Source organism: Narcine bancroftii, chromosome 9 (genome assembly GCF_036971445.1).
Source record: "Narcine bancroftii isolate sNarBan1 chromosome 9, sNarBan1.hap1, whole genome shotgun sequence".
NCBI classification, from domain to species: domain Eukaryota; kingdom Metazoa; phylum Chordata; class Chondrichthyes; order Torpediniformes; family Narcinidae; genus Narcine; species Narcine bancroftii.
Genome location: NC_091477.1, coordinates 55,221,659 through 55,244,517, shown reverse-complemented (window position 1 = coordinate 55,244,517; position 22,859 = coordinate 55,221,659). Strand labels below are relative to the sequence as shown.

Here is a 22,859-nt window from a genome sequence, read left to right as displayed (position 1 = left end):
TGTCTTTGTGGGTTTTCCCCAGGGGCTCCAGTTTCCTCCCACCATTCGAAACATACCATAGGTGTAGGTTAATTGGGTGACATGGACTTGTGGGCCAAAATGGCTCATTATTTTGCTGCAGGTCTATATTAAATTAAAATCTGTTTTGGAGGTCAAATGTTCACAATCCAGATCATGGTTGGGGGGTGGGGGGGTGAGGTGAGGGGATGTCAGGTGTAATATATTCAAGTTTGTGGATGATGAAAAGCTGGATGAAAGTGTGCAGTGAAGAGGAGTCGGAAAAGGCATGATGAATGGAATATAATGTGGGCAAAAATGTGAGGCCTCTCAATTTGGAGGTTAAAATAGGGAAGGATTTTTTTAAATAGTGTAAATTGGTGTTCTTGCTTACCCTGTATTCCTGTTAGAGTTCACAACGGTATTGATTTCCTTGTACATGAATAACTAAAACTTAAGATGCAGGTAGTGCCAACAATATGCTGTCCTTTATTGCAAGAGTATCTGAGTACAAGAGATGGCTTTCTCCAATTAAGTTGTGCCCTTGTGGGGCATTGATGTACATATTATGTACATGTCTGATATCTCTACTTGAAGGAGGATATATCTGCAATAGAGGGAGTACAGGTACTCCCTGATTTGCGACCGTAATTGGGACTGAAGGATTGATCGTATCTTGAAATGGACATAAGTCAGAATATTGCCCGTGTGCGTGGAGTACGGAAGTCTTGAAGCAAATTTTATAATCAAATATTGTATTTGACAAACTATAACAGGGATACAGGGCATGTAAGAGCTAAAATGTGCATACTTTCCTTGTTAGTCAGCTTCCTGAGGTCTGTAGGATGGGTGTGGCCACCTTGATTCCTGTGCACACGTGCGAGTCTTCAGTTGGCACATGCATGGTAGGTTCACGTATTGGAGCACATGCGTGAGAGTTGTGCGTCCTGACGATATTGAATTCACAGCCTTAACTCTCGCACATGCGCTAACTAAACTGCAATATGTGAACCCACCGTGTATGCGCACAGGAAACAAGAAGGCCACGCCCAGCTTATGGACCCCGGGACACTGACTTACAAAAATACACACACTTTGGCTCTTGCCTACCCTGTATTCCTGTTAGAGTTTGTCAAATACAACATAAACGGCGTAAATTTTATATTTTTTCTGATATTTTTTTAAAATTCAGTCGTATGCACAGAAGCGTGCAAGTCATATAGGTTGCAAGTGGGGGAGTACCTGCACAATAAAGGTTCACCTGAATGATTCTTGGGATGGAAAGTGGGTCTTAAGAAGAGAGATATTCAGACTGGGTTTGGAGTTTTGAGTTTAGAAATATGCTCCAGGGCATTGAAATGTAGACAGTTGTTATAAGACTTAACAGAGCAGATGCAAAGGTAATTTTCCTCTGGCTTGGGTGTGTTGAATCCAGTGGATCCAGGAGAATCCTTTTAATTATTGATCTTTTTTTTCCCACACAGAATATTTTGGAAGTTCTCTACCCATGATGGCTGTGGAATTCATTTGCTAAGTATATTTAAGAGTGATAGATATTTAGCTGCAATGTATGGACTGGGTGCAAGAAATAAAGCTAAATTAAAAGAGTTGTTCTGATAACATAACAAAAAAAATAACATAACATAACAATTACAGCACGGAAACAGGCCATTAGGCCATTCCAGTCCGCACCGAACCAAACACCCCTTTCTAGTCCCACCTCCCTGCACAATGCCCATAACCCTCCATCTTCTTCTCATCCATAGACCTGTCCAACCTTTTCTTAAATAATACAATTGACTCCGCCGCCACTATTTCTCCCGGAAGCTCATTCCACACGGCTACCACTCTCTGAGTAAAGAAGTTCCCCCTCATGTTACCTCTAAACCTCTGCCCCTTAATTCTTAACTCATGTCCTCTTGTTTTAATCTTTCCTCCTCTTAACGGAAATAGTCTATCCACATCCACTCTGTCTTTCCCTTTCATAATCTTAAATACTTCTATCAAATCCCCTCTCAACCTTCTACGCTCCAAAGAATAAAGACCTAATCTGTCCAATCTCTCCCTATACTCTAGATGCTTAAACCCAGGTAACATTCTGGTCAACCTTCTCTGCACTCTCTCCACTCTGTTTATATCCTTCCTATAATTAGGCGACCAGAACTGCACACAGAACTCCAAATGAGGCCGCACCAACGTCTTATACAATCTCAACATCACCTCCCAACTCCTATATTCCATGCAATGATTGATAAAGGCCAGCATACTAAAAGCCTTCTTCACCACCCTATTCACGTGAGTTTCTACCTTCAGGGAACGATGTACCGTTACTCCTAAATCTTTCTGCTCTTCTGTATTCCTCAATGCTCTCCCATTTACCACGTATGTCCTATTCTGATTCTTCTTACCAAAATGAAGCACCTCACACTTATCAGCATTAAATTCCATCTGCCAGTTTTCAGCCCACTTTTCTAAGCAGCCCAAATCCCTCTGCAATCCTTGAAAACCTTCTTCTTATATGACAGAGAAAGCAAAAAGAGCTGAATTACCTGTCATTTTGCGATTAACCGCAAAGAATGTTTTGATCAAATTGGCAGGCGAAACAACAGTTAAAACTTGCCATTTTCCTTTGTGTAAAACTTTGACTCAGTTCCTAAACAAGCAATTGTGCTGACAATGGACAGTCCAAAAAAAAAATCACCTCTTGAAATGGTTTCATTTCAACATAGCAGGGCTATTTTTAGAAGGATAAATTAAAGGAAAGGATTTATGTTGAGCTTTTAATATCAGTTGGGTCACAATGAGAATGTTGCTACCATATCTAGACACACTTGGACAGGTATGAAAGGAACAGAGTACAAAAAATGGTTTGCTAGAACAGTTTGAGGGGAGAAAGATATTTGTTCCATGCATGGATTAGAAAATCTGGTGCTTTTGGTACAAAAGTTGGAAGTGGTTGGATAAAATCTTTGCTAGTTTTGAAGGGAATAAACAAAGAAAAACTTCCTTTTGAGGGCATAAATTTAAAGTGTTTGGTTTAAAGATTTAGAAGTGCTGTGAAAGGTTATTAAAGTCAAGTTTATTGTCATCTGATTGTACAAGTCCAGCGCAATGAAATGGTGTTCTCCCATCCTCGGTGCAAAACATGCAAACACATAACCAGACATAACGCGCATACAGACAATCAATACATATGCAGGACAAATATTTCATCTATACAAATTTTAAAAATTGTTTTGTACATATAAGAGTGTTGGATGCTTGGTGTGAGCAGTTCCTTTGGTTGGTCAGCATTCTCACTGCCTGTGGGAAGAAGTCTGGTGGTGTTGGCTTTTATACTCCTGTATCTCTTCCCCGACAGGAGCAGCTGAAAAAATGCTGCGTGCAGGTCCTCAATGATTTTGCACGCCCTCTTCAGACAACATCTCATTAGATCATGTCGGGGAGACGGGGGGTGGGGAAGAGAGGAGTGAGACTCCAGTGACCCTCTCTTGCCACTTTTACAGTCCTCTGATTTACCTCCGATCCATTTATCTGCAGCAACCATACCACTGTGATGCAGCTGGCCAGGATGCTCTCGATAGAGATTCTAAAGGTGGTTGACATGATGGTGGCAGGTGGCCTTGCCCACTTCAGTCTTCTCAGGAATTGCAGTTACTGTTGTTCCTCCTTGACAATTGAGAGATTCTGAGTGTCCATGATAGGTCACTAGTTAAATAAACTCCAAAGAACTTGGTGCTCTCCACTCTCTCTCTACTAGAGTTGTTGACATGTTGTGGAGGGTGGTCGTTCCTGGTCCTCCTGAAGTCCATGATCATTTCCTTAATCTTGTCCATGTTGAGATTCAGGTTGTTTCTCTTGCATCATTTCACAAGATTTTCCACCTTTTCTCTGTAGTGTGGCTCATTATTGTTGCAGATGAGGCCAACACTGTTGTATCATCTGCAAACTGGATAGTGGGATTTCTCAACGGATTTCTGAGAAAGTTTGCTGTCATGTTTTGAAACCTTTGTGCAATCTTAAGTTGAGATATTTATGGGTTTTTATTACATAGAAATGATATTGCTGTAAGGAAGACCCATTATTAAGTCATTTACACTGACTTTTACGTTTACTCTGGTCATTTACACTGATCCAAACAAAGCTGGCGTAATGCTGGGTCAGCAAATCAGCATTTCGGGAGCAAAAGAAACAAAACGTGTAAAACAACAGCATTGGCGTCTAGTGTCACATATAAAATGCCGTATCCCCAAAAATGGCTGGTGGCGGGCTGTCAGGTGACTCTCTTGATGTTGGTCCCCACACTGGTTATTGTTATGTTGAGTGTCAGGTTCGAGAGAGATGAGTCTGGACAAAGTTGAAGAATTTCATGTATGTCACATTCTAAATGTAACATGTGACAACATGGGAACCTTTACCCAAGGATTTGCAATCAATGTTACTTTTATTAACACACAACAATTAATAGGAGAGAGTGTGGAAAATCATAGTGGGAATAAAACACGTGTACAATTTATAAAAGAGTGTGGAAAAATAAGTGCACAATTTAATAAAACCTGCACATGATGCATAAAGGAGTGTGGGAAAATCTACTGCAAGTATTGATCCATAGCAGTGGTTTTCAAATTTTCTTGTACTCACAGACCACTTTGAGTAATCCCTATGCCATCAGTACTCTGTGATTAGTAAGGGATTGTTTAAGGTGGGATGTGAGTGGGAAGGGAAAGTTGAGAATCATTGCTCTAGATACAATTTTTACTGAAATATTTTGCTTGAGAAAAATTGTCATTGGCTCAATTCCTTTTGGAGCTATGAAACTGTGCACATAACAAGTCAATTAGGTATGATTAAAACAGTGGTTTGCAAACTTTTTCTTTATTCACATGCCACCTTAAGTTTTTTCTTCTTTGGCTTGGCTTCGCGGATGAAGATTTATGGAGGGGGTAAAAGTCCACGTCAGCTGCAGGCTCGATTGTGGCTGACAAGTCCGATGCGGGACAGGCAGACACGGTTGCAGCGGTTGCAGGGGAAAATTGGTTGGTTGGGGTTGGGTGTTGGGTTTTTCCTCCTTTGTCTTTTGTCAGTGAGCTGGGCTCTGCGGTCTTCTTCAAAGGAGGTTGCTGCCTGCCGAACTGTGAGGCAAAAAGATGCACGGTTTGAGGCGATATCAGCCCACTGGCGGTGGTCAATGTGGCAGGCACCAAGAGATTTCTTTAGGCTGTCCTTGTACCTCTTCTTTGGTGCACCTCTGTCACGGTGGCCAGTGGAGAGCTCGCCATATAACACGATCTTGGGAAGGCGATGGTCCTCCATTCTGGAGACGTGACCCACCCAGCGCAGCTGGATCTTCAGCAGCGTGGACTCGATGCTGTCGGCCTCTGCCATCTCGAGTACTTCGATGTTAGGGATGAAGTCGCTCCAATGAATTTTGAGGATGGAGCGGAGACAACGCTGGTGGAAGCGTTCTAGGAGCCGTAGGTGATGCCGGTAGAGGATCCATGATTCAGAGCCGAACAGGAGTGTGGGTATGACAACGGCTCTGTATACGCTAATCTTTGTGAGGTTTTTCAGTTGGTTGTTTTTCCAGACTCTTTTGTGTAGTCTTCCAAAGGCGCTATTTGCCTTGGAGAGTCTGTTGTCTATCTCGTTGTCGATCCTTGCATCTGATGAAATGGTGCAGCCGAGATAGGTAAACTGGTTGACCGTTTTGAGTTTTGTGTGCCCGATGGAGATGTGGGGGGGCTGGTAGTCATGGTGGGGAGCTGGCTGATGGAGGACCTCCGTTTTCTTCAGGCTGACTTCCAGGCCAAACATTTTGGCAGTTTCCGCAAAACAGGACGTCAAGCACCTTAAGTAATCCCTTACTAATCACCGCTATCTATTATCGGCGGCTGGTGAAAGATAACATTGGGGGCTTCAGACTGTTCAAACTGAGGGCCAACCCACTGACCAGCTTGTTCACAGAACAAGGTGACTAGAGACACCTGTGGACAGCTGAGAGCCTGGCAGAGGGATCCGTCTTTTATCACAATGCCACCCCGTCTCTTAATATCTGAAAGTCTGTCAGTGACTGTCTTGAATACATTTATTCCCTCCATCTGTAGTGTTCCAGACTCAGTACCCTTTAATACATACTTTTTATCTTATTCATAAATTATAAAGCCTTATTTTGAAAGACCACCTTGCATCTGTCCTGTCAAAACCACGAATTATGTACCTATGGATTAAACCATCCCAGCAACACATTAGTGCTTCACTCACCTAATGAAATGTTGAGTCTAATAGAGGGTGCATCACTATCTCAACACCAGTCATTTCATCTCCAGCTTCAGCCATTTCATCTAGAGCTCATTTCAGACTTCTGCATTTATAGGAGCGTGCATAGACATCCGAGATGGGCTAAACCCCAAGTGTCTGCCGGTCAAGTATTACCAAGTGAACTACTCGCTGTCACCCAGATTGAATCTGCCTTTTACCTTTGCTGTATAATTGTAGCTCATTCTGGCAGACCTAGTGTCAAGTCAGTGATGCACTGGGAATGATACCATGCCAGGTTGGTGCGGGACCCAGCCACTCTTGTGATTGCCCTCACCAATTGACTTTATTGGAACTCTCTGAGAGCTTATCAGCATCACTCCCATAATCCTTTTTGGCCCTCTCATAGGACCATTGTGATGTCAACCCAGTGTGAGATCACACCTCCGTGACCCAGTTTGCTTGTGGATCATTGCAGCTCGCTACATGACATCTCCCACCACCCCACCCCCAAGAACTGGTGTTCAGAGGTGCCGAGTCCACTGTTTACACATTTGTGAGGCTGTCCTTCCTGCTGTGGGGCTGGAACAGTTACTAGTTAGTCGAGGTCAAGGTGTGCTGGTTTGAGGTGGTCAACCGTGAATGCTTCCTGCCTCCCCCCAAAGTCCAAAAGACCTTGTATGGACTCTGAAGGGGTGTCTGGTGCGTGGCTCTCCTTATGAAGATGTATTTGCAGTCTTTGAGATTCTTCAGGATGTAGGATAGAGCTGGACGTGATATGAGGTTGGGACAGAGTCCAAGGTGCCCACCTTCTCGCGAAGTCATGTTAGAAAGGCTGTAGGTGTTTCCTCCTGGCCGCGAGCCACTGGCACAAACTCACCCGGGAGTGTCACCAGGGCCATATCCTCCTTCGACGTTGTGCGGATGTCCAGGAGCACCCAAGGTGGCTCGTCCACCCAAATTGGGCCTTGGAGCCATGCCATGAGGGCCATATTCAAATGCCAATGGAACCAATACACCAGGTCATTAGACTGTGGGTGGTAGGCCTTGGTGTGATGGAACTGGGTCAGTGCTGCCCGTAAGCCAGACATGAACTGTGCTGCCCTGCCTGATGAGATATTGGAAGAAAGGCCGAAATCGACTATCCAGTTGATGATGAGGGCCCTGGTGCAGGGTGTCATGGAAGTGTCCAAGAGTGGGACAGCTTCCAGCCATCTAGTGAACCTGTCTACCATTGTGAACAGGTATGTGGCACCTCGAGAAACTGGAAACGGCCCGATGATGTCCATGTGGACATGGTCAAATTGTCTGTGTGTCAGCGGAAAGGACTGAAGCACCTTGGATATCTGAGAGTGCAGGCAAGTTCTGGCCCAGTGGTTGACCTGTTTACGCAAGCCATGCCACATGAATCTGTCTGCAACCAGTTGAGTTGTCTGAATGGATGGGTGGGCCAACCCATATAGCATGTCGAAGATGCAACGCTTCCTCACGACGGGAGTGATTGGCCTAGGTTGGCTGGTGGACTCATCACAGAGAAGTGTGGCTTCGGATGGCCTGAAATGCATATCTTCCAGCTGTAGCCCTAGATTGCAGGGCGGTAGGCTGGAATCTCATCATCCTGCCTCTGCGACTGCTGTATAGTCGAATCTGTGAGACAGACAAGACAGATGAACAGGCTGGAATCTCATCATCCTGCCGCTGCGACTGCTGTATAGTCGAATCTGTGGGACAGACAAGACAGATGAACGGGCAGAGCATCAGCCATGAGGTTGTTCTTGCCAGAAATATGCTTGATGGCCATTGTGTACTCTGAGATATGAGAGAGGTGTTGCTGCTGCCTTGACACCACGGATCCGACACCTTGGCGAAGACAAAAATGGGGGCTTATGATTGGTGAAGACCGTGAAGTCCTGTCCTTAAAAGAAATAGCGAAAATGGAGTAGGGTGAGGTAGAGGGCTAGCAACTCCCTGTCGAATGCATGTGTCTGCTGAAGAAAGCGAGTGCTCTCCAATGTCCATCAGCTGCTCCAGGATGCCATTGACACCCGTGTTGGATGCATTGGCTGTGAGGGCGGTGGGCACATCAACGAGCTAGAAGGGTGGCATTATCCAGAATTTCTTTGGCCAGGTTGAAAGTTGTCGAAAACTCCGCATCTCAGCTGAATTCTTCAGTCCGACCAGACAGTAGCTGGAAAAGAGGCTGCAAGATCCTAGCAGCTGATGGCAAGTAGATGGTAGAAGTTTACAATCCCTGCAAACCTTTGGCTTGGCGAACTTACAAAAGGCTTCAACCTTTGACGGAAGAGAGACCACCCCGTGTCAATCAATGCAGTTCCCAAGGAAATCTATAGCCGTCAGGCCAATCTGACATTTGATGGCTAGGCCATAGGCGCTCAGTCGCTGGTAGAGCAGCAGCAGGTGTGTTAGATGCTTCTGTTGTGATCGACTGGTGATGAAGATGTCATCAAGATAGATAAAAACAAAATCCAGGCCATGCCCTACCAAGTCCATGAGCCTCTGGATGGTCTGCGCTTCATTCTTGAGGCCAAATGGCTGGAGGAGGAACTTGAAAAGCTAAATGGGGTGATGAAGGCCATTTTGGGGACGTCATTGGGGTGCACAGGGATCTGGTAGTACCCCGAGACCAGGTTGATTTTTTTAGATGATCCTTGCTCTATGTAGATTGGCCATGAAATCCTGGATGTGGGGAACTAGGTACTGGTCAGCTGTCATGGTGTCGTTGAACTGGCGGTAGTCCCAACATCTCCATCCCTCTGAAAACTTTGGCACCTTGTGCAGAGGAGTGCCCATGGGCTGTCCGAGTGCCAAATGATTTCCATCTTCCTGAATTCTTCCTTGGAGAGCCTCAGCTTGTCGGAGGGAAAGGAAAGCCTGTGTGTCTGGGTGCGCAATGGCGGTCCCTACGTGGGGATGTCATGCTGGGCACCATGTTTTGGGACGGCCAGCCCCAGCGTTTTCCAGATGGGAACAAGGTAGACAGCTGCAGCGGGCTCCATAACCGTTCTGAGTTTGAGTCTCCACCTGCTGCAGCTGTCAGATAAGTCACTCAGCGTGACTCAACAACGATGTCAACTGATGCCCCGCCATCCATATTGCTTGCCATGCCACAGGACATTCGCATAGGCTGCTAACCTGCATGGGTCGTTGAAGTCGTCATCCACAACGAGTAGGCAGATGTCTTCCGGCATCTTTTCGAGAAATATCTGCTTGAAAAATAAATCAGGGTTTGTGGCCAACCATTAATGCCAGCATATCATTCATAAGGGTGGACGGCATGTGGTCACCCAGGCCGTCCATGTGGAGCAGCCATGCTGCTCATTTGCGCTGGGAAAGACCGAAGGAGCAGATAAGGAGCACCTTAATTGCCTCATGCCTGTTGGTGGCTGATATGTCGATGATTCATCCAGCAGTCTCCTGGTCGAGCAAACTGACCACGTAGTGATATCTTGTGGAGTCTGCAGTGATCTGCCTGACCTGAAACTGGGCCTCAGCCTGTTCGAACAAGACTCGCAGCTGTGAGGTCCAAAAGGTCGGCAGCTTCAGTAAGACTACATTCTGTGCAAAATGCCATTTTGTATCATCGGGATCACCACTATCTATGGTCAATGTGCTGTCACACAGAAGCTGTGAATGAATTGAACCAACCAATTGACTGGACTGGAACCCTCTTGAGAGGTTATCCCATGATCCTTTTCTGCCCCTTCCACTGGGACCATTGTGATGTCAGCCAAGTACGAGCCTGCACCTCCGTGTCCCAGTTCGCTTGTGGATCTTTGCAGCTCACTTCATTATTATGCAATTTTGAGATACTACATGTGGTGCATTCATAGCAAGGGAAATAAGTGAATGACTTCATTAGTGTCAACTTCAGTGTTTGTTGGGCCCACGCTCAACCAGAATTGTTGCATCATATTCCTAAATGCTGCAGGTTAATTGCACTCATTTGGAACCCATGGTCTCTGGAGTCATTGTATTGGTGTAAAGAAAGTAGGAACAGGTGTAGGCCACCTGGTCCCTCAAACCTGATCTACCATTCCATTTGGACATGGATTATCTCTGCCGTTAGCTTCAACTCATCTTCTGTGCCAATTCCACAGAGCAAAAATTTAAAAATTCTGATGAATCTGCTGTTAATGGCTGTGTATTCATGATCAATTTTGTTATAAAATGAGGAGAGTAGTTGATGAAGGTTGTTACCTGGCACGAGTAGAGCATGCCACCTGCCACTTACCTTCCCAGGCCTAAAGGTTTTCTATGTCCTGCTACCCTGGTACAGACAGCTTCATTGTCTTGGTGGTGCAAATAGAATCGAGCATTGTTGTGACTATGGGATGGAGGGAGTCTGTTAAATAAAAAGCTGGTGTGAGTGTGCTGGGCTTGAAATGATTATTCTCCTTTGACAATGCCAGTATTTCTTTCTGTAAGGCATTAATCCAATCAATAGATTGTCCTCCTGCATGACTTTAATTTTACAGAACCCCCTTGATTCCTCATTAGATCAAATTCTGTCTTAAAATTGAAAGATTTGTTTGCTATCATTTCTTTTATCCATGCCCTGACCAAGAATATGAATAATGGCTGGTGCACTACAAGCTGTGGATTGTTTCAACTTTGTTGTTAAGGTTTGTGATTTATCATGAAGGTCAGCTGATGATCAGGACTCCAGTCCACTGGTGGTGCTACACAATGGATATTGAAGTCCTTCCCAAAGAATCTTCTTTGCCTTCTTAACCTCTGTTGTTTCCTAGCCATCTTCAACATGGAAGAGCACCATTTTATCAAGTATGTGAAGCAGTAATCGGTATGTGGTAGAGGTTCCCTAGCCTATGATTGACTTAGAGCAAGACTACTCCCATCTGCTTGTTTGTCTATTCTGGCATGATCAATCAATGTGATGCTACTGAGAGCATTTACCGGGGAAGTTGGGTGCTTTAGATTATTTTACAAGTTTCTGTTAAATGGTGTTTACCATCTACATACACCATTATCCTCTCAAAATTGATCAGCAAACTCCAAGACCTGGGACTCAACACACAACTGTGTAATTGGATCATGGATTTCCTCACCTCCAGACCACAATCAATGAGAATTGGCAAGAACATCTCCTCAAACGCCATCAGTACCCGAGCACCATAGGGCTGTGTTCTTAGCCCCCTGCTCTACTCCCTTTGCACCTATAACGGTGCAGTACAACAATAACACCATCTACAAATTTGCCGATGATATCACTGTACTGGGTTGAATAAAGGAAGGGGATAGAGATTGAAAAATTGGCTGAATAGTGCACCAACAACTCAATGTCACCAAAACTAAGGAGCTGATTGTTGACTTCTGGAAGGAAAATCCAGAGGTGTACAATTCAGTGATCATTGGGGGGATCAGAGGTGCAGAGGGGGAGAAAATTTAAGTTCTTGGGAGTCACTTTCTTTGAGGATCTTTCCTGGACTGAACACACTAATAGCACCATGAAGAAAGCACGTCAGCACCTCTACTTCCTCAGGAGTTTGTGGAGGTTTAGTATGACACCAGAAACCCTGTCAAATTTCTACAGATATGGGTTGGAAAGAGTGCTGACTAGCTGCATCACGGTTTGGTATGGGGACACCAATACCCCTGAGTGTGAACCCCTCCAAAAGATAGTGGACACAGCCCAGGATCTCACAGGCAAAACTCTCCCTACTATTAAGTACATCTACAGGGAACACTGCCATTGGAGAGCAGTAGCAATCATCAGGGATCCACACTGCCCAGCACATGCTCTGTTCTCGCTGCTGCCATCAGGAAAGAGATATAGATTACATAAGACTCGCACCACCAGGTTCAGCTGTTACCCCTCCACTATCAGACTCCTCAACGACAAACTCATTCAGGGACTCAAATTTAAGAACTCTTGTACATTTTATTGCTTTTTTAAATTCTCTTTGTATTGCATATTTGGTTTGTTTGCATTCATTATCTGTTTACAGTTCTTTATTTATTTACATGTATATGCTGTGTACAGCATATAGAATCTCAGCATGGTATGTGATGTCATATATGTACTCTGACAATAAACCTGAAATCCGTTGGGTATAATCGGCCTTCGGTAGAGTTTCCCAGTTTTAATTGAAGAGTAACTTTGTAGGGCTATTGTCATATCCTCTCTAAGCCAGTGCTCTGTGGTTCAGCGACACCCGTGGTCTGGCCACTTGTTATAACAAACTCCTTACAGACAGTTTGGAACTCAAACCCCGGTCCTGGTTGCTAATGCTGTAAAGGAATTGCGCTAACCGCTACGCTAACCGTGTCGCCTCACAGTTTTATGCTTTGTTCTTTCTTTAATATGTTAACACAGGCGGGTTCCTTTAGCAGTCAATTTCTGTTTTCTGGCATTTTCTGTGGTCCAGCAATGTCCCAATGTCACCAGATTAAAAAGACAACCTGTATTTGTCTTTTCCCATTTTCTGATTTTTCTTTAGGTGGTTTGGATAAACTATTTAGATTACTTCAGAGGGGAGTAAAGTAAACCACATTCTTCTGTAAAAGGAGTCTCACTCACACCAATTGTCTGTGTATGGATAGCTGATTTCTTTTCCTGAAGCATTTCAATTAACCAGATTGCCTTCAGTTGTCTCCTCACTTGCTTATTCTAGTGTTTTTTTTTGTAAAAAGAAACACGTTTAATTAATGAACTATATTTAAATTCCTCAGCAAGCATTTGAACTTGTGGATAATTAATCCAAAATTTTTGATTAATTGTGCAGTGGCATAAACAAATCAAAGATATTTTTTAAACCATATTTAGAAATTTCTGATTTGGTCTTCTCGAGCTTGAGTTTAAAATTGGTCCAGATTTGATCATAAAGTTTTGACCATGTGCTTTTAGGGATTACATTTTTAATAAAGAGTATCCATGGATATTTTTATTTTAACGAGCACAGAAGATTTAATCATCAGTGTGATTGGAATGGGAGATTTAAATTTGAAGTGAAATAGGGGGATGAAGTGGGTTAGTCATCGAGTTCTTGGATCAGGGAACTGGGCTGTAATTCAATTTCATCTGTCTGGCGAGAAAATCTTTTTGCCGTGAAAGTACTAATGTTTTAGCAGTCTTAATCTAAGATGAAGTAGGAAATGATCCAATGTGTAAGATCTGTCACTGGCAATCTATATGAAACCATTTCAAAATGAAATGAAGCCCATTCCCATACCGACATGTCTGTCAATGGCCATGTGTACTGCCAAACTAAGACAACCACCACTTGGAGGAACAGCACCTAATATTCCTTTCAGGCACTCTCCAGGCAGGTAGCCTCAATGTCAAGTTCTCCAGTTTCTGTAAGGCTCCCTCTCTCTGTCTCCTTTCTCTCTCTCTCTCCCCTTTCCTCCAGGTCCCCACACCTTCCCTCTCCATTCAGAGAGCTACCCCTCCCTCTATTTTTTCAGCTTTTTTTCTCTCTGCCCTCCCACCCATATCCCCTGCCCCTTTTCCACCTGTCCTCACCACCTTTTTATTCAGGCGATTGCCTACTTTTTGCTCGTACCTTGATGAATACTCTACAGATGCTGCATGATCTGCTGAGTTGCTCCTGCACTTTTATGTATTGCAATAATTCAAACTTGATGTATTGAGAAAAGACAGGAAATACTGAATTTTGTCATTAATTCTTGTATTGGAGTAAAAATGTTGGTCAGTGTCTTGGTCTCTTTGAAAGTCTGGATAGTGCATGCTTGCCTGAGATCTGTATGAGATTTTTCTCAATGACATGGTGGCACATCAATTCTAGAAATGTCGAGGGCTCAGCACAAGAGCTTTTCTGTTGAAGTGTTGGGTCCTTAACCACTTTATCCCACTGTTGATTTCCCAGAAATCTCCATAACAAATTTGCCTGGTTCATGGCAGAAGGCAGGGAATGGCTTTGGCAGCTAGCTATGCCCGTGAGACTGTTTTGAGTTATGGAAAGGTCAGGAAATGAAGCAATGTTTTATTATCTGTTTGTATTGAAGGTAAGCACCTTGAGAGGTACGATGTTAACTTGTTCTTGCATTCCATGATGTTCATCTAATGGTTTGAAGGATGATCTGCTTGAATAGTTTAAGTTGCACACAGCAACAGTCTATCACCCTGGAGCTTTCAACATTGCTGTTTTCCTTCATTTGGCTAGGCAATAACCAGCTGAATGAGTGATTTGGCCTTCGTCCATCACATAAGCTTCGAAACTACTTTTAAGCCTGAGATGGTAGGAGAGGTTTGGAAGGATTCCATCTTTCCCTACACAGATTCATCTTGCCATCACAGCCAGACCAAACCAAGGTTCCATTTGAAGCTATTCCAAGAGTTACAGGATTCCAGACCGCTGTTACTGACTCCTGCAGTTGTGACTTTGAAAGGGATTGAAAGTGCACTGCTGTTGATTTGTGAATAATAGAATCATTTTCTCAGTGAAGGCTGCAGTCAAATCTAATTGAGTGCAACATCTCAGTGTTTCACCTTGATGTCACCACAGAGTTACGTTTTGGAGCAAGCAAACCTAATGTGATCCAATGCTAACTCATTTGGGAGTGACACAAGGCTGCACTTTAACTTTTTTGTCTTCATCTGGAAATCTGTTGGAAAGATAGATAGTCAGGTAAACACTGGCCAAAAGCTCACCAGAGCAAATTGAAATGCCAGCATGGAATTACTGTGTAGCTTGCTATGATTTGAGAGTTTCCTGGTCTGCTCGATCTCATTCCAAATATCTGGCTCTTCAACCAAATTTCATCACTATTACCGACATAGGATCTCTGATATCTACACTAATTCATGGGTGGTTGATGCTCGTCTGGGTGGTCATTATGATAGACCTTCAGAAAAATTCTCTGAAACCCAAAGCACCACAATGAATCTCCCAGCTCACTATGTACATTCAGAAACCTTAATGACACACTCAAGACTTGCTGCAGAAATTTGGCAAAAAAAAACTTGTTCCCCTCGAATAAACGCCCAGCTCAACAATAAAACCTCCTGGTTTTGACCCACTATATGAAACATTGAAGGCTCTAACTTGAATTTGCACATCCTGTCTACTGCAACTACCGTACTTGATGTATGAATGCTGTGCAGAATGGATCTGTGACAGCATTATCAAACTGCACCACACAATCGCGTTCTTCCCTCTGCGTATGTTTAACTACAGTGTCTTAAAAAAGCAGTCTCTCGTCAAGGACCCTCACCACCCAGGCCATGCTTTCTTTAACTGCTATCATTGGGAAGCAGGTGCAGGAGCCTGAAGACGCACAAGGACAGCTTCTTCCCCTCTGCCATCAGATTTCTGAATGGACAATGAACCACAGACATGACATTACTTTTGCACCAAGTTATTTATTTTAACATGTAATTTATAGCAATATTTGCCCTGTGATGCTGCTAAAAAACAAAGAATTTTGTGGCACGTACATGACAACAAATTCTGGTTGTTACAGAAATGTGCTCTCTTGAGCAAAAACATATTCAGTAATCTTCAATTGATATTTATATTTGTTTTAGCTGTACAAAAATGAAGGACTTGAGACAACTTTGCAAAATCCAAAGAGTAGGCTTCATTGTAGCAGAACACTGAAATCAGCCTTCTGCTCCCTGCTCTGAAATGAGCTCTGATTTTGAGCAAAGTGAAGAGACATTCTCAAATGGAAAGTTGCAGTGTTCTTATCTGCCCCTTTTTGAGAGGATTCTTGCTCATGTGGACAAGTAATTTGATTCTAAACGTTCTATCAGAATTTAAGGAACAAATGGGAAATACAAGAAACGAGGATCCCAGAATCCAGAGAGGAGAAAAAACCTTCTGGAAGAACTGAGCAGGTTGAACGGCATCAGCAAACTTTTTTTTTGTAGTCCTTCATCTCTCTCACTATGGTTTTCCATCATTAATGACTTCCTTCTTTGTATTCTAGCACTTGTAGCCTCGGTGTCTCCATCCTCATCAGCTTTCACCTATTGTCCACCAGCCTCTGTCTCTATCCTTCCCCCATAACCCCCTATCTCTTTCTGTCCATCATCCCTCACTTCTCCAGTCCACCTCACCCTTACAACCCCCCCCCCCCCCCCACACCCCTCTCATCCATGCCCCATCTCTTTGAATACTGGCTATTGTCTCTCACCACTCTCAATTCTGTTTAACCCACTGAATTTCTCCAGTAGCATGTATTTTTTGCTGAAATAGAATGTAAATATTGACAAATTGCATTAAAAATAGTTGAAGATCTTAACTTGACTGTCACAGTCACTTATTGAGATTTGATTTAACTTGTGTCTAAATGGGTTTTGTAAAGACCGCAGAGCCTACCTCACTGACAAAAGACAAAGGAGGAAAAACCTAACACCCAACCCCAACCAACCAATTTTCCCCTGCAACCGCTGCAACCGTGCCTGCCTGTCCCTCATCGGACTTGTCAGTCACCGACGAGCCTGCAGCAGACGTGGACATACCCCTCCATAAATCTTCGATGGCGAAGCCAAGCCAAATAAAAGAAAGAATATCAGTAAAACAATTTTGGCTTCCAAGTCGATTGTATTGCCGCCTCTGAATATTCTGAGATTACATCTGAGATGGAACTTAGTTTTGAAAAGCAAATGTGGGTGGCACATTTAGAGATGGGCAGGATGGTTAGCGTAATGATTAGCGCAACACTGTTACAATGCCAGCGATCAGGACTGGGGTTTGGATCTCGCACTGTCTGTAAGGAGTTGGCACGTTCTCCCCATATCTGTGTGGGTATTCCCCAGTGGCACCATTTTTCTCCCACTGTTTGAAATGTACCGGGGTTGTAGGTTAATTGGGTGTAATTGCTATAATTGGCTATGGATATTTGAGTAATGTTTTTTTTTTCATGTAATGATGCAAACAATTAAATAAAATAAAAAAATTGGGTGGCATGGGCTTGTGGACCAAAAATGACCTGTTACCATGCTGCATGCCTAAAAAAAATTGCTGCTGCAGATGTATTTGAACATTCAGTTGCTTCATGTGTTGTGATTGATGCTCAATACTTCTATTCTTGAAAGCAGAAACAAATTCAGGGAGCTTATAAAGCTAGGATACACCATGCATTGATTAGTAACTCATTTTCAAAAAGGCATTAAGAGTTGAAATAGTCACATACAGGCCAGACGAGGATATTGATTCCTGCAAGATTTACAGAAAATTAACAATTAGTGGTTTCTTGAACCTAATGTGGTCTCTCTGGATTGCATCATGCCAGACTCACTTGATATCTTTTATGAAAAGACAACAAGGAGGATCATTGATGACAGGGGGCTTGATCTTATCCACTTGAATTTTAGCAAGACTTTGAATGGCCTTCTGCATTTGCATACTTTGTGATTTCCTCGTTCTAGAAAATTGCCATATTCATAACTTGCTGTTGTGAAATAATGTAAACTCTATATTCTTAAACTCCATTGGTGATGTGATTTTATTAGATAGGCTTCTTGTATGCTTTGAAGTCCTCTTCTAAGTTTTATGTAATGGAACAATGCGAAGCTTACTGGATCTCCTTCATATTTTTGTTTCTCCTGAAGAAGAATTTAATGCAAGAGATACTTCAGTAGGTAATCTGGACCAGCAGTAGTGCTGCAGGTTAAATACTGGTTAAGGCACTGGTTTTCTCAAAAGCACCGCTTCCATGAGACTTTTTGAAATAAACTCATGATGTCTTGACCAGTGTTTGTTTCTGCTCATGCTAGTGAGAAAGTATGTACTGAGAGTTAATATTTCAGGTCAATGATATTTCATCATTTCCTGTTTGTATTCAAGATCCTCAGTGTTTAGCTTTTGCATCTGGTCACATGTCTTTTGTCTGTTTTGCAACAACTCTGCTTTGAAGGTTTGTAGTTGAGTACAATTTATTCATGTTTCCTCGGATGTCAGAGTCAGAAAGCATGTTACATATATATAATCATATAACCGTTTACAGCACGGAAACAGGCCATGTCGGCCCTTCAAGTCCGTACCGGTTCACTTGAACAACTCCACTAGCTCCTCCGCAAACTCCTGAGGAAGTAGAGGCTTTCTTCATGATGCTATTGGTGTGTTGGTTCCAGGAAAGACCTACCGAGATAGTGACTCCCAAGAACCTATCATCCTCTCCACCTCTCTGTTCAGAAATCTGATGGCGGCAAGGAAGAAGTTGTAAGTGCCGATTTAAAGTGGCGGTGCAATCGCTCAACTAGCCCATTGGCCTTGTGGGTGATAGGCCATGGTGTGATGTAGCTCGATCCCCAGCCTGTTGGCGTAATGCTAGAGATTTTTGCATTTTCTTGTATTTCAGCATTGACAGCTATGATGTCCAGTGCAAATTTTTCTGTTTGGAACCAATGCCTTTGCGATGTTATTCAATTATCATAATGGAATATAGAGTAGAAAAAGATGCTTCTCTAAATCAGGATTTTTGAAAAATTAATTAACAATTTTAAACAAAAGCAACCTTCTATGCTACTCATACCAAGAGACCTGAAAATAATTTGTTCCCTTTGTCTATCACTGATTCTTAGATATTGACGTTGTTGTACTTTAGTAATTGATATGAATATTTCTTCCCTCCATTTTCCATAGGCAGTTAAAAGAATGGATTAAGAATGTACCGGTGTTTTGTATCACATTTAAGATGGCAACCTTCCGATAAACTCTGCATCCCTGGAACAAGAAACATGGTGGAATGAAAGCATCGGCTTTGCAGAGGGAGGAGCTCAGTCACTTTCATAACACGCGTGGAAAGGCAGGAAGGTTACCATGGTAACTGTCATCACAGAACAGCTACAGAAACAGAGTTTGGATGACCTGGCTTGTAAGGTCTTCAATATTAACCTGGTAAGTGGCTGATCTGCAACTATTGGAGCCTTGTGACTTGCCATGCATGGAGTACAGTATAGTCTGTCTGAGAGCATTTTACTACTTTTGATTCTTTATCTTGGGAATCCAGCACTGAGAATTTTGTGAACACTACTCTTGTGTGGTAGGAAAGTAGTGATCCAGGCCACAATGCTACCAGTTGGTGATGGTGGAACTGCTTGCTGTCCAACTTTAAAACACAAAAAGTATTTCTAAGAATCTCTTAAATGCAATGTTCTCGGAGTTCCATCTATGCACTGGAATTCTCTAGAGTGAAGTGACAGATGTCTCACTCCAGAATGACCTATTTTGAAGATTTTTTTTGTTGCATCGTTCTACAATTAGTAAGGAACTTTAAATTCTTTTTATATTTGGTAATTTGCATTGAGCACAGTGACACCTGTAGCTGCATTGTGTTTCTCTGAGGGCTGATAAAGCTTCATATGTTGTGTTCGAAATTAGGAGGAAAGTAGATTTATCTGCTTGCACAACTTATTTTCTAATCTCACCTTTTTTCATATTCTGATTTTGAGTCCTCCAATATTCACAGAGTTGTACATGTTGAGCCTAGTTTTCCACATAACTTGCATCTTGCATGGATCATGAATTATGATCTTTCCTTTTGGTAATCTTCACTTTTAAACTGGTATGGTTAGAGAACCTGAAGCATTTTAGTATGAAGCAGTATTTTTGACAACTTGCTCATTGCTCTGTAAACTTGGCATGAAATCAACTGTGTCTAGAATGGTTTTGCAATTTCCTCTGGGATTTTTTTTGCCCAAGAATAACAACACAACTCCTGTGGACTCCTGCCCTAACTTCTGTAAGACAGTGTCAGCCATTAAAAAGAATTAAATGCCATGCATGTGGTTATAGTTCATATTCAGCAATACAGCTTGTGATCAGAAGTCAATAATTAAAGAACTGCATTAATCTACTTCCCTTGGATCCTCAACGGGCTCTTTAAAGAGGTTGCCTTGTTTGATCTTTCTTTTGTATATTACATAGCTTTTAGAGGAGGCAACTGTTCAGTTTCTCAGAGGCTGAAGCTCTGATTTGCAGAGCATGACCTGTTGTTTACAATACCGTATATTCACTCTTATAATGCGCACTCACATATAATGCACAGAAAGTCATAAATTGTGTAAAAACATGCACATGCATATAACAGTGCCGATATAGTATTCTAAATTCGAATGGCAAAATCAATTTGCATTTAAATGGATCATGAGACAAAGCACATCCGGGTATCTGCCACAGTTAATTTCCCACAATTAACACCCAATCAACTTCTCACCCAGAGATGTCAATTGCCCATTATAGAGATGATATCCTGCTGCAACACGTTAACAAGCTTTGGAGAGGAATCTATTAAATAGATCAAAGACGCGCTTCAGAGTTGAGCAAGATTTTAATTCTAATGTTGCACTTGATATGTTAAGATCCTCCCTCAGGGATGGCTCTGGGCAATTAACATTGTTAAGGTGCAGTGTCCGAGCCAGAATGTCCTGTTTCTAGGAATACCATGGGATTCAGTACAAAGAGATATTCCCAAAATCTAAATTTCCCACAGCTGCTATAAATTGTGCCCATTCTTTCATTACCGCTATTATATTCCCATGATCGCTATTAATTGTGCACATTCTTTCAACTTGTAAAAATGTTCATGGAAAGAGCACACATGCATATAACACATGGAAGGGGGGGGGGGGGTTACCTGGTCTGTAAAATATGCATAAAACATGTGCGTTGATCACCGAGGGATCAACTTGGCCTGACCTGTGGAGGTGATATTATCCATGTTCTAAATATATGCTTGCTTAAGGCTCGTTCTGCATGTTTTTGTTGTTTGTTTCTATTGGTGGAGTGTTTTATTTTTTATGTCATGAATTCAGTATTTTATAAAGATTAATTCTAATATGGATTAATTAAAGAATTTTGGTTTCCTTTGAAATTTTATTGTGTGATTTTTTTTTTAATAATATGCAATTATGGAAAGTTATCCAATTTGAATCTGAACCAAATTAATGTTACATTGATACCAGCCTAGTCATTTATTTTAAAGAAAAACCACTGTTTTAGTCTCAAATTATTAAATCAGATTTTCTTTAAAGAATTATACTCAATCAATTTTGCTGCTATATTTGCAATTATTTGAACAAATATTGTTCATTACTGAGAAACAGTAAAGGGGGCAAAAATCGCCGATATAGATCTTGTTTATTGCGAATGTGGATCTAATGGCAGAAGATTGATAAGAGTTTACTGATTGGGCTTATAAAACATTTACTACTGCCTGTAACTGAGTCTGTGTTCATTCATTGCTTCGTTCTGTAAAGGATCCCGTTGAAATATCAAAAATTAAAAAGATAAAGCAGTTGTGCTATTATTCATTGATGTGGTTAGTTAGTTAGCCTGAAATGTCCTTCCAGTCATGTTTTCACCAGAGAGTAGTCTGCAGGATTAAATAGTATACTCCGCAGAGAAATAGCTCTTTCTGAACCAATCAGTTCTTGCTGGCACAGGTAAATCACTTGAGCTTCTTCACGCCTCAATTTATCAATCTAACCCTCTGTTCCCTTTTTTCTCATATACTTGTTCAGCATATTCTTAAGTCTATATTTCTTACCACCCCTTGTAGTGATGAGTTTCTTCTGAATTCTCCGTTGGATTTTTGATGATATTCATGAATGGGTTGCAGAGACAAATGTTGGTCTGTCAGTAGTCTGTTACCCACAAATTCTCTATGTATCTTTCTAACTAAACTTTTCCTTTCAGAAATCTCTGTTGGATTGCCATTCCTCAGTTGCCTTTTTTCAAAAGGAAAAAAAGACATGGTCTTTAAGATTCCTTTATTGCCAGCACAGAAAACATAATATTGCACAAATTGCCTTCTGTAAGGCAGACAAAGAGTCGCAATTAGTGTCGCCAGTGCCCTTTACAGTATGAGAGAAAGAGTATCCCTTCAGAGTCGTTGAGTGTCTATGGATTCACCTCCAGATCTACATTTTTTGCTAACATTTGTATTTCATGTTGATGTTTCTAAACTAATACACAGCTAAAACAGTGAGGGGTCAGAGGAAGAATCTCTCATCAAAATGGGAGGGATATGTATGAAGGGGAAATAGAGAGAGAGCATTTTGCAATTTTACTCAGCAAGATGTAATGTCTGGGTTCAGGACTCCAATAAAATTTAAATCCTATTTGGAAAATAGCTTTGGGATTAATTTTTTTGGTTAAACAATTTGTTTAATAGAGACAGTTGCAGAAGAGTGTCTGCACCAAACATCAACCATCCATTAATGGAACTCTACATTAATCGTGTTTTATCATTCTTCCCACTTTCTAATCAACCTTGGTCAAGATCCTGCCATCCACCTACATACAAGGAGCAATTTATATTGATCAATAAATCTATCGATCCCCACATCTTTGAGATGTGGGAGAAAACCAGAACGCCCACTAGAAATCCACAAGGCAATGGGGAGAGTGTACAAACTCCACGCGGACATCATTTGAGGTCAGGATTGAGCCTAGGTCTGTGGTGTCGAACTTAATGTGAGAGAAATTAGTAAACATTCTCGCTCTGCTGCCACTGTATGTGGGGGAAATCTATGATCTATATTCTGTGGTATGTCTTGCCCTGTCACAATCGATTCTTGGTGTAGATCTCATTTCATGAACAGTTAATAGTTCAGCTGACTTCCATATCCTGTGATGGGGGCTAGTTTAATATCC

At 42.2% G+C, this 22,859-nt stretch overlaps 1 protein-coding gene and 1 long non-coding RNA gene across 24 annotated transcripts in view; one reads left to right on the top strand and one right to left on the bottom strand.

Moving 5' to 3' along the window:
- Window positions 1-6,637, bottom strand: part of LOC138743659 (uncharacterized) — a 41,460-nt gene extending 34,823 nt beyond the window's left edge. For 12 of the 14 annotated variants that reach the window (XR_011344999.1, XR_011344996.1, XR_011344994.1 and 9 more), the window contains exon 1: window positions 6,259-6,636. This is a non-coding gene — a long non-coding RNA (uncharacterized lncRNA). Of the gene's footprint in view, window positions 1-6,258 lie in introns of all 14 variants that reach the window. The other 2 variants (XR_011344986.1, XR_011344991.1) reach the window with 1 other exon arrangement.
- LOC138743658 (protein FAM53A-like) overlaps window positions 1-22,859 on the top strand; it is a 211,460-nt gene that overhangs the window by 37,476 nt on the left and 151,125 nt on the right. For all 10 annotated transcript variants that reach the window (XR_011344984.1, XR_011344983.1, XR_011344985.1 and 7 more), the window contains exon 2: window positions 18,846-19,100. Coding sequence is in view for 7 of the 10 variants with exons in the window: in XM_069899198.1 (XP_069755299.1) it covers window positions 19,023-19,100 (78 nt within the window). In the remaining 3 variants the exon portion in view is untranslated. The remainder of the gene's footprint in view (window positions 1-18,845; window positions 19,101-22,859) is intronic.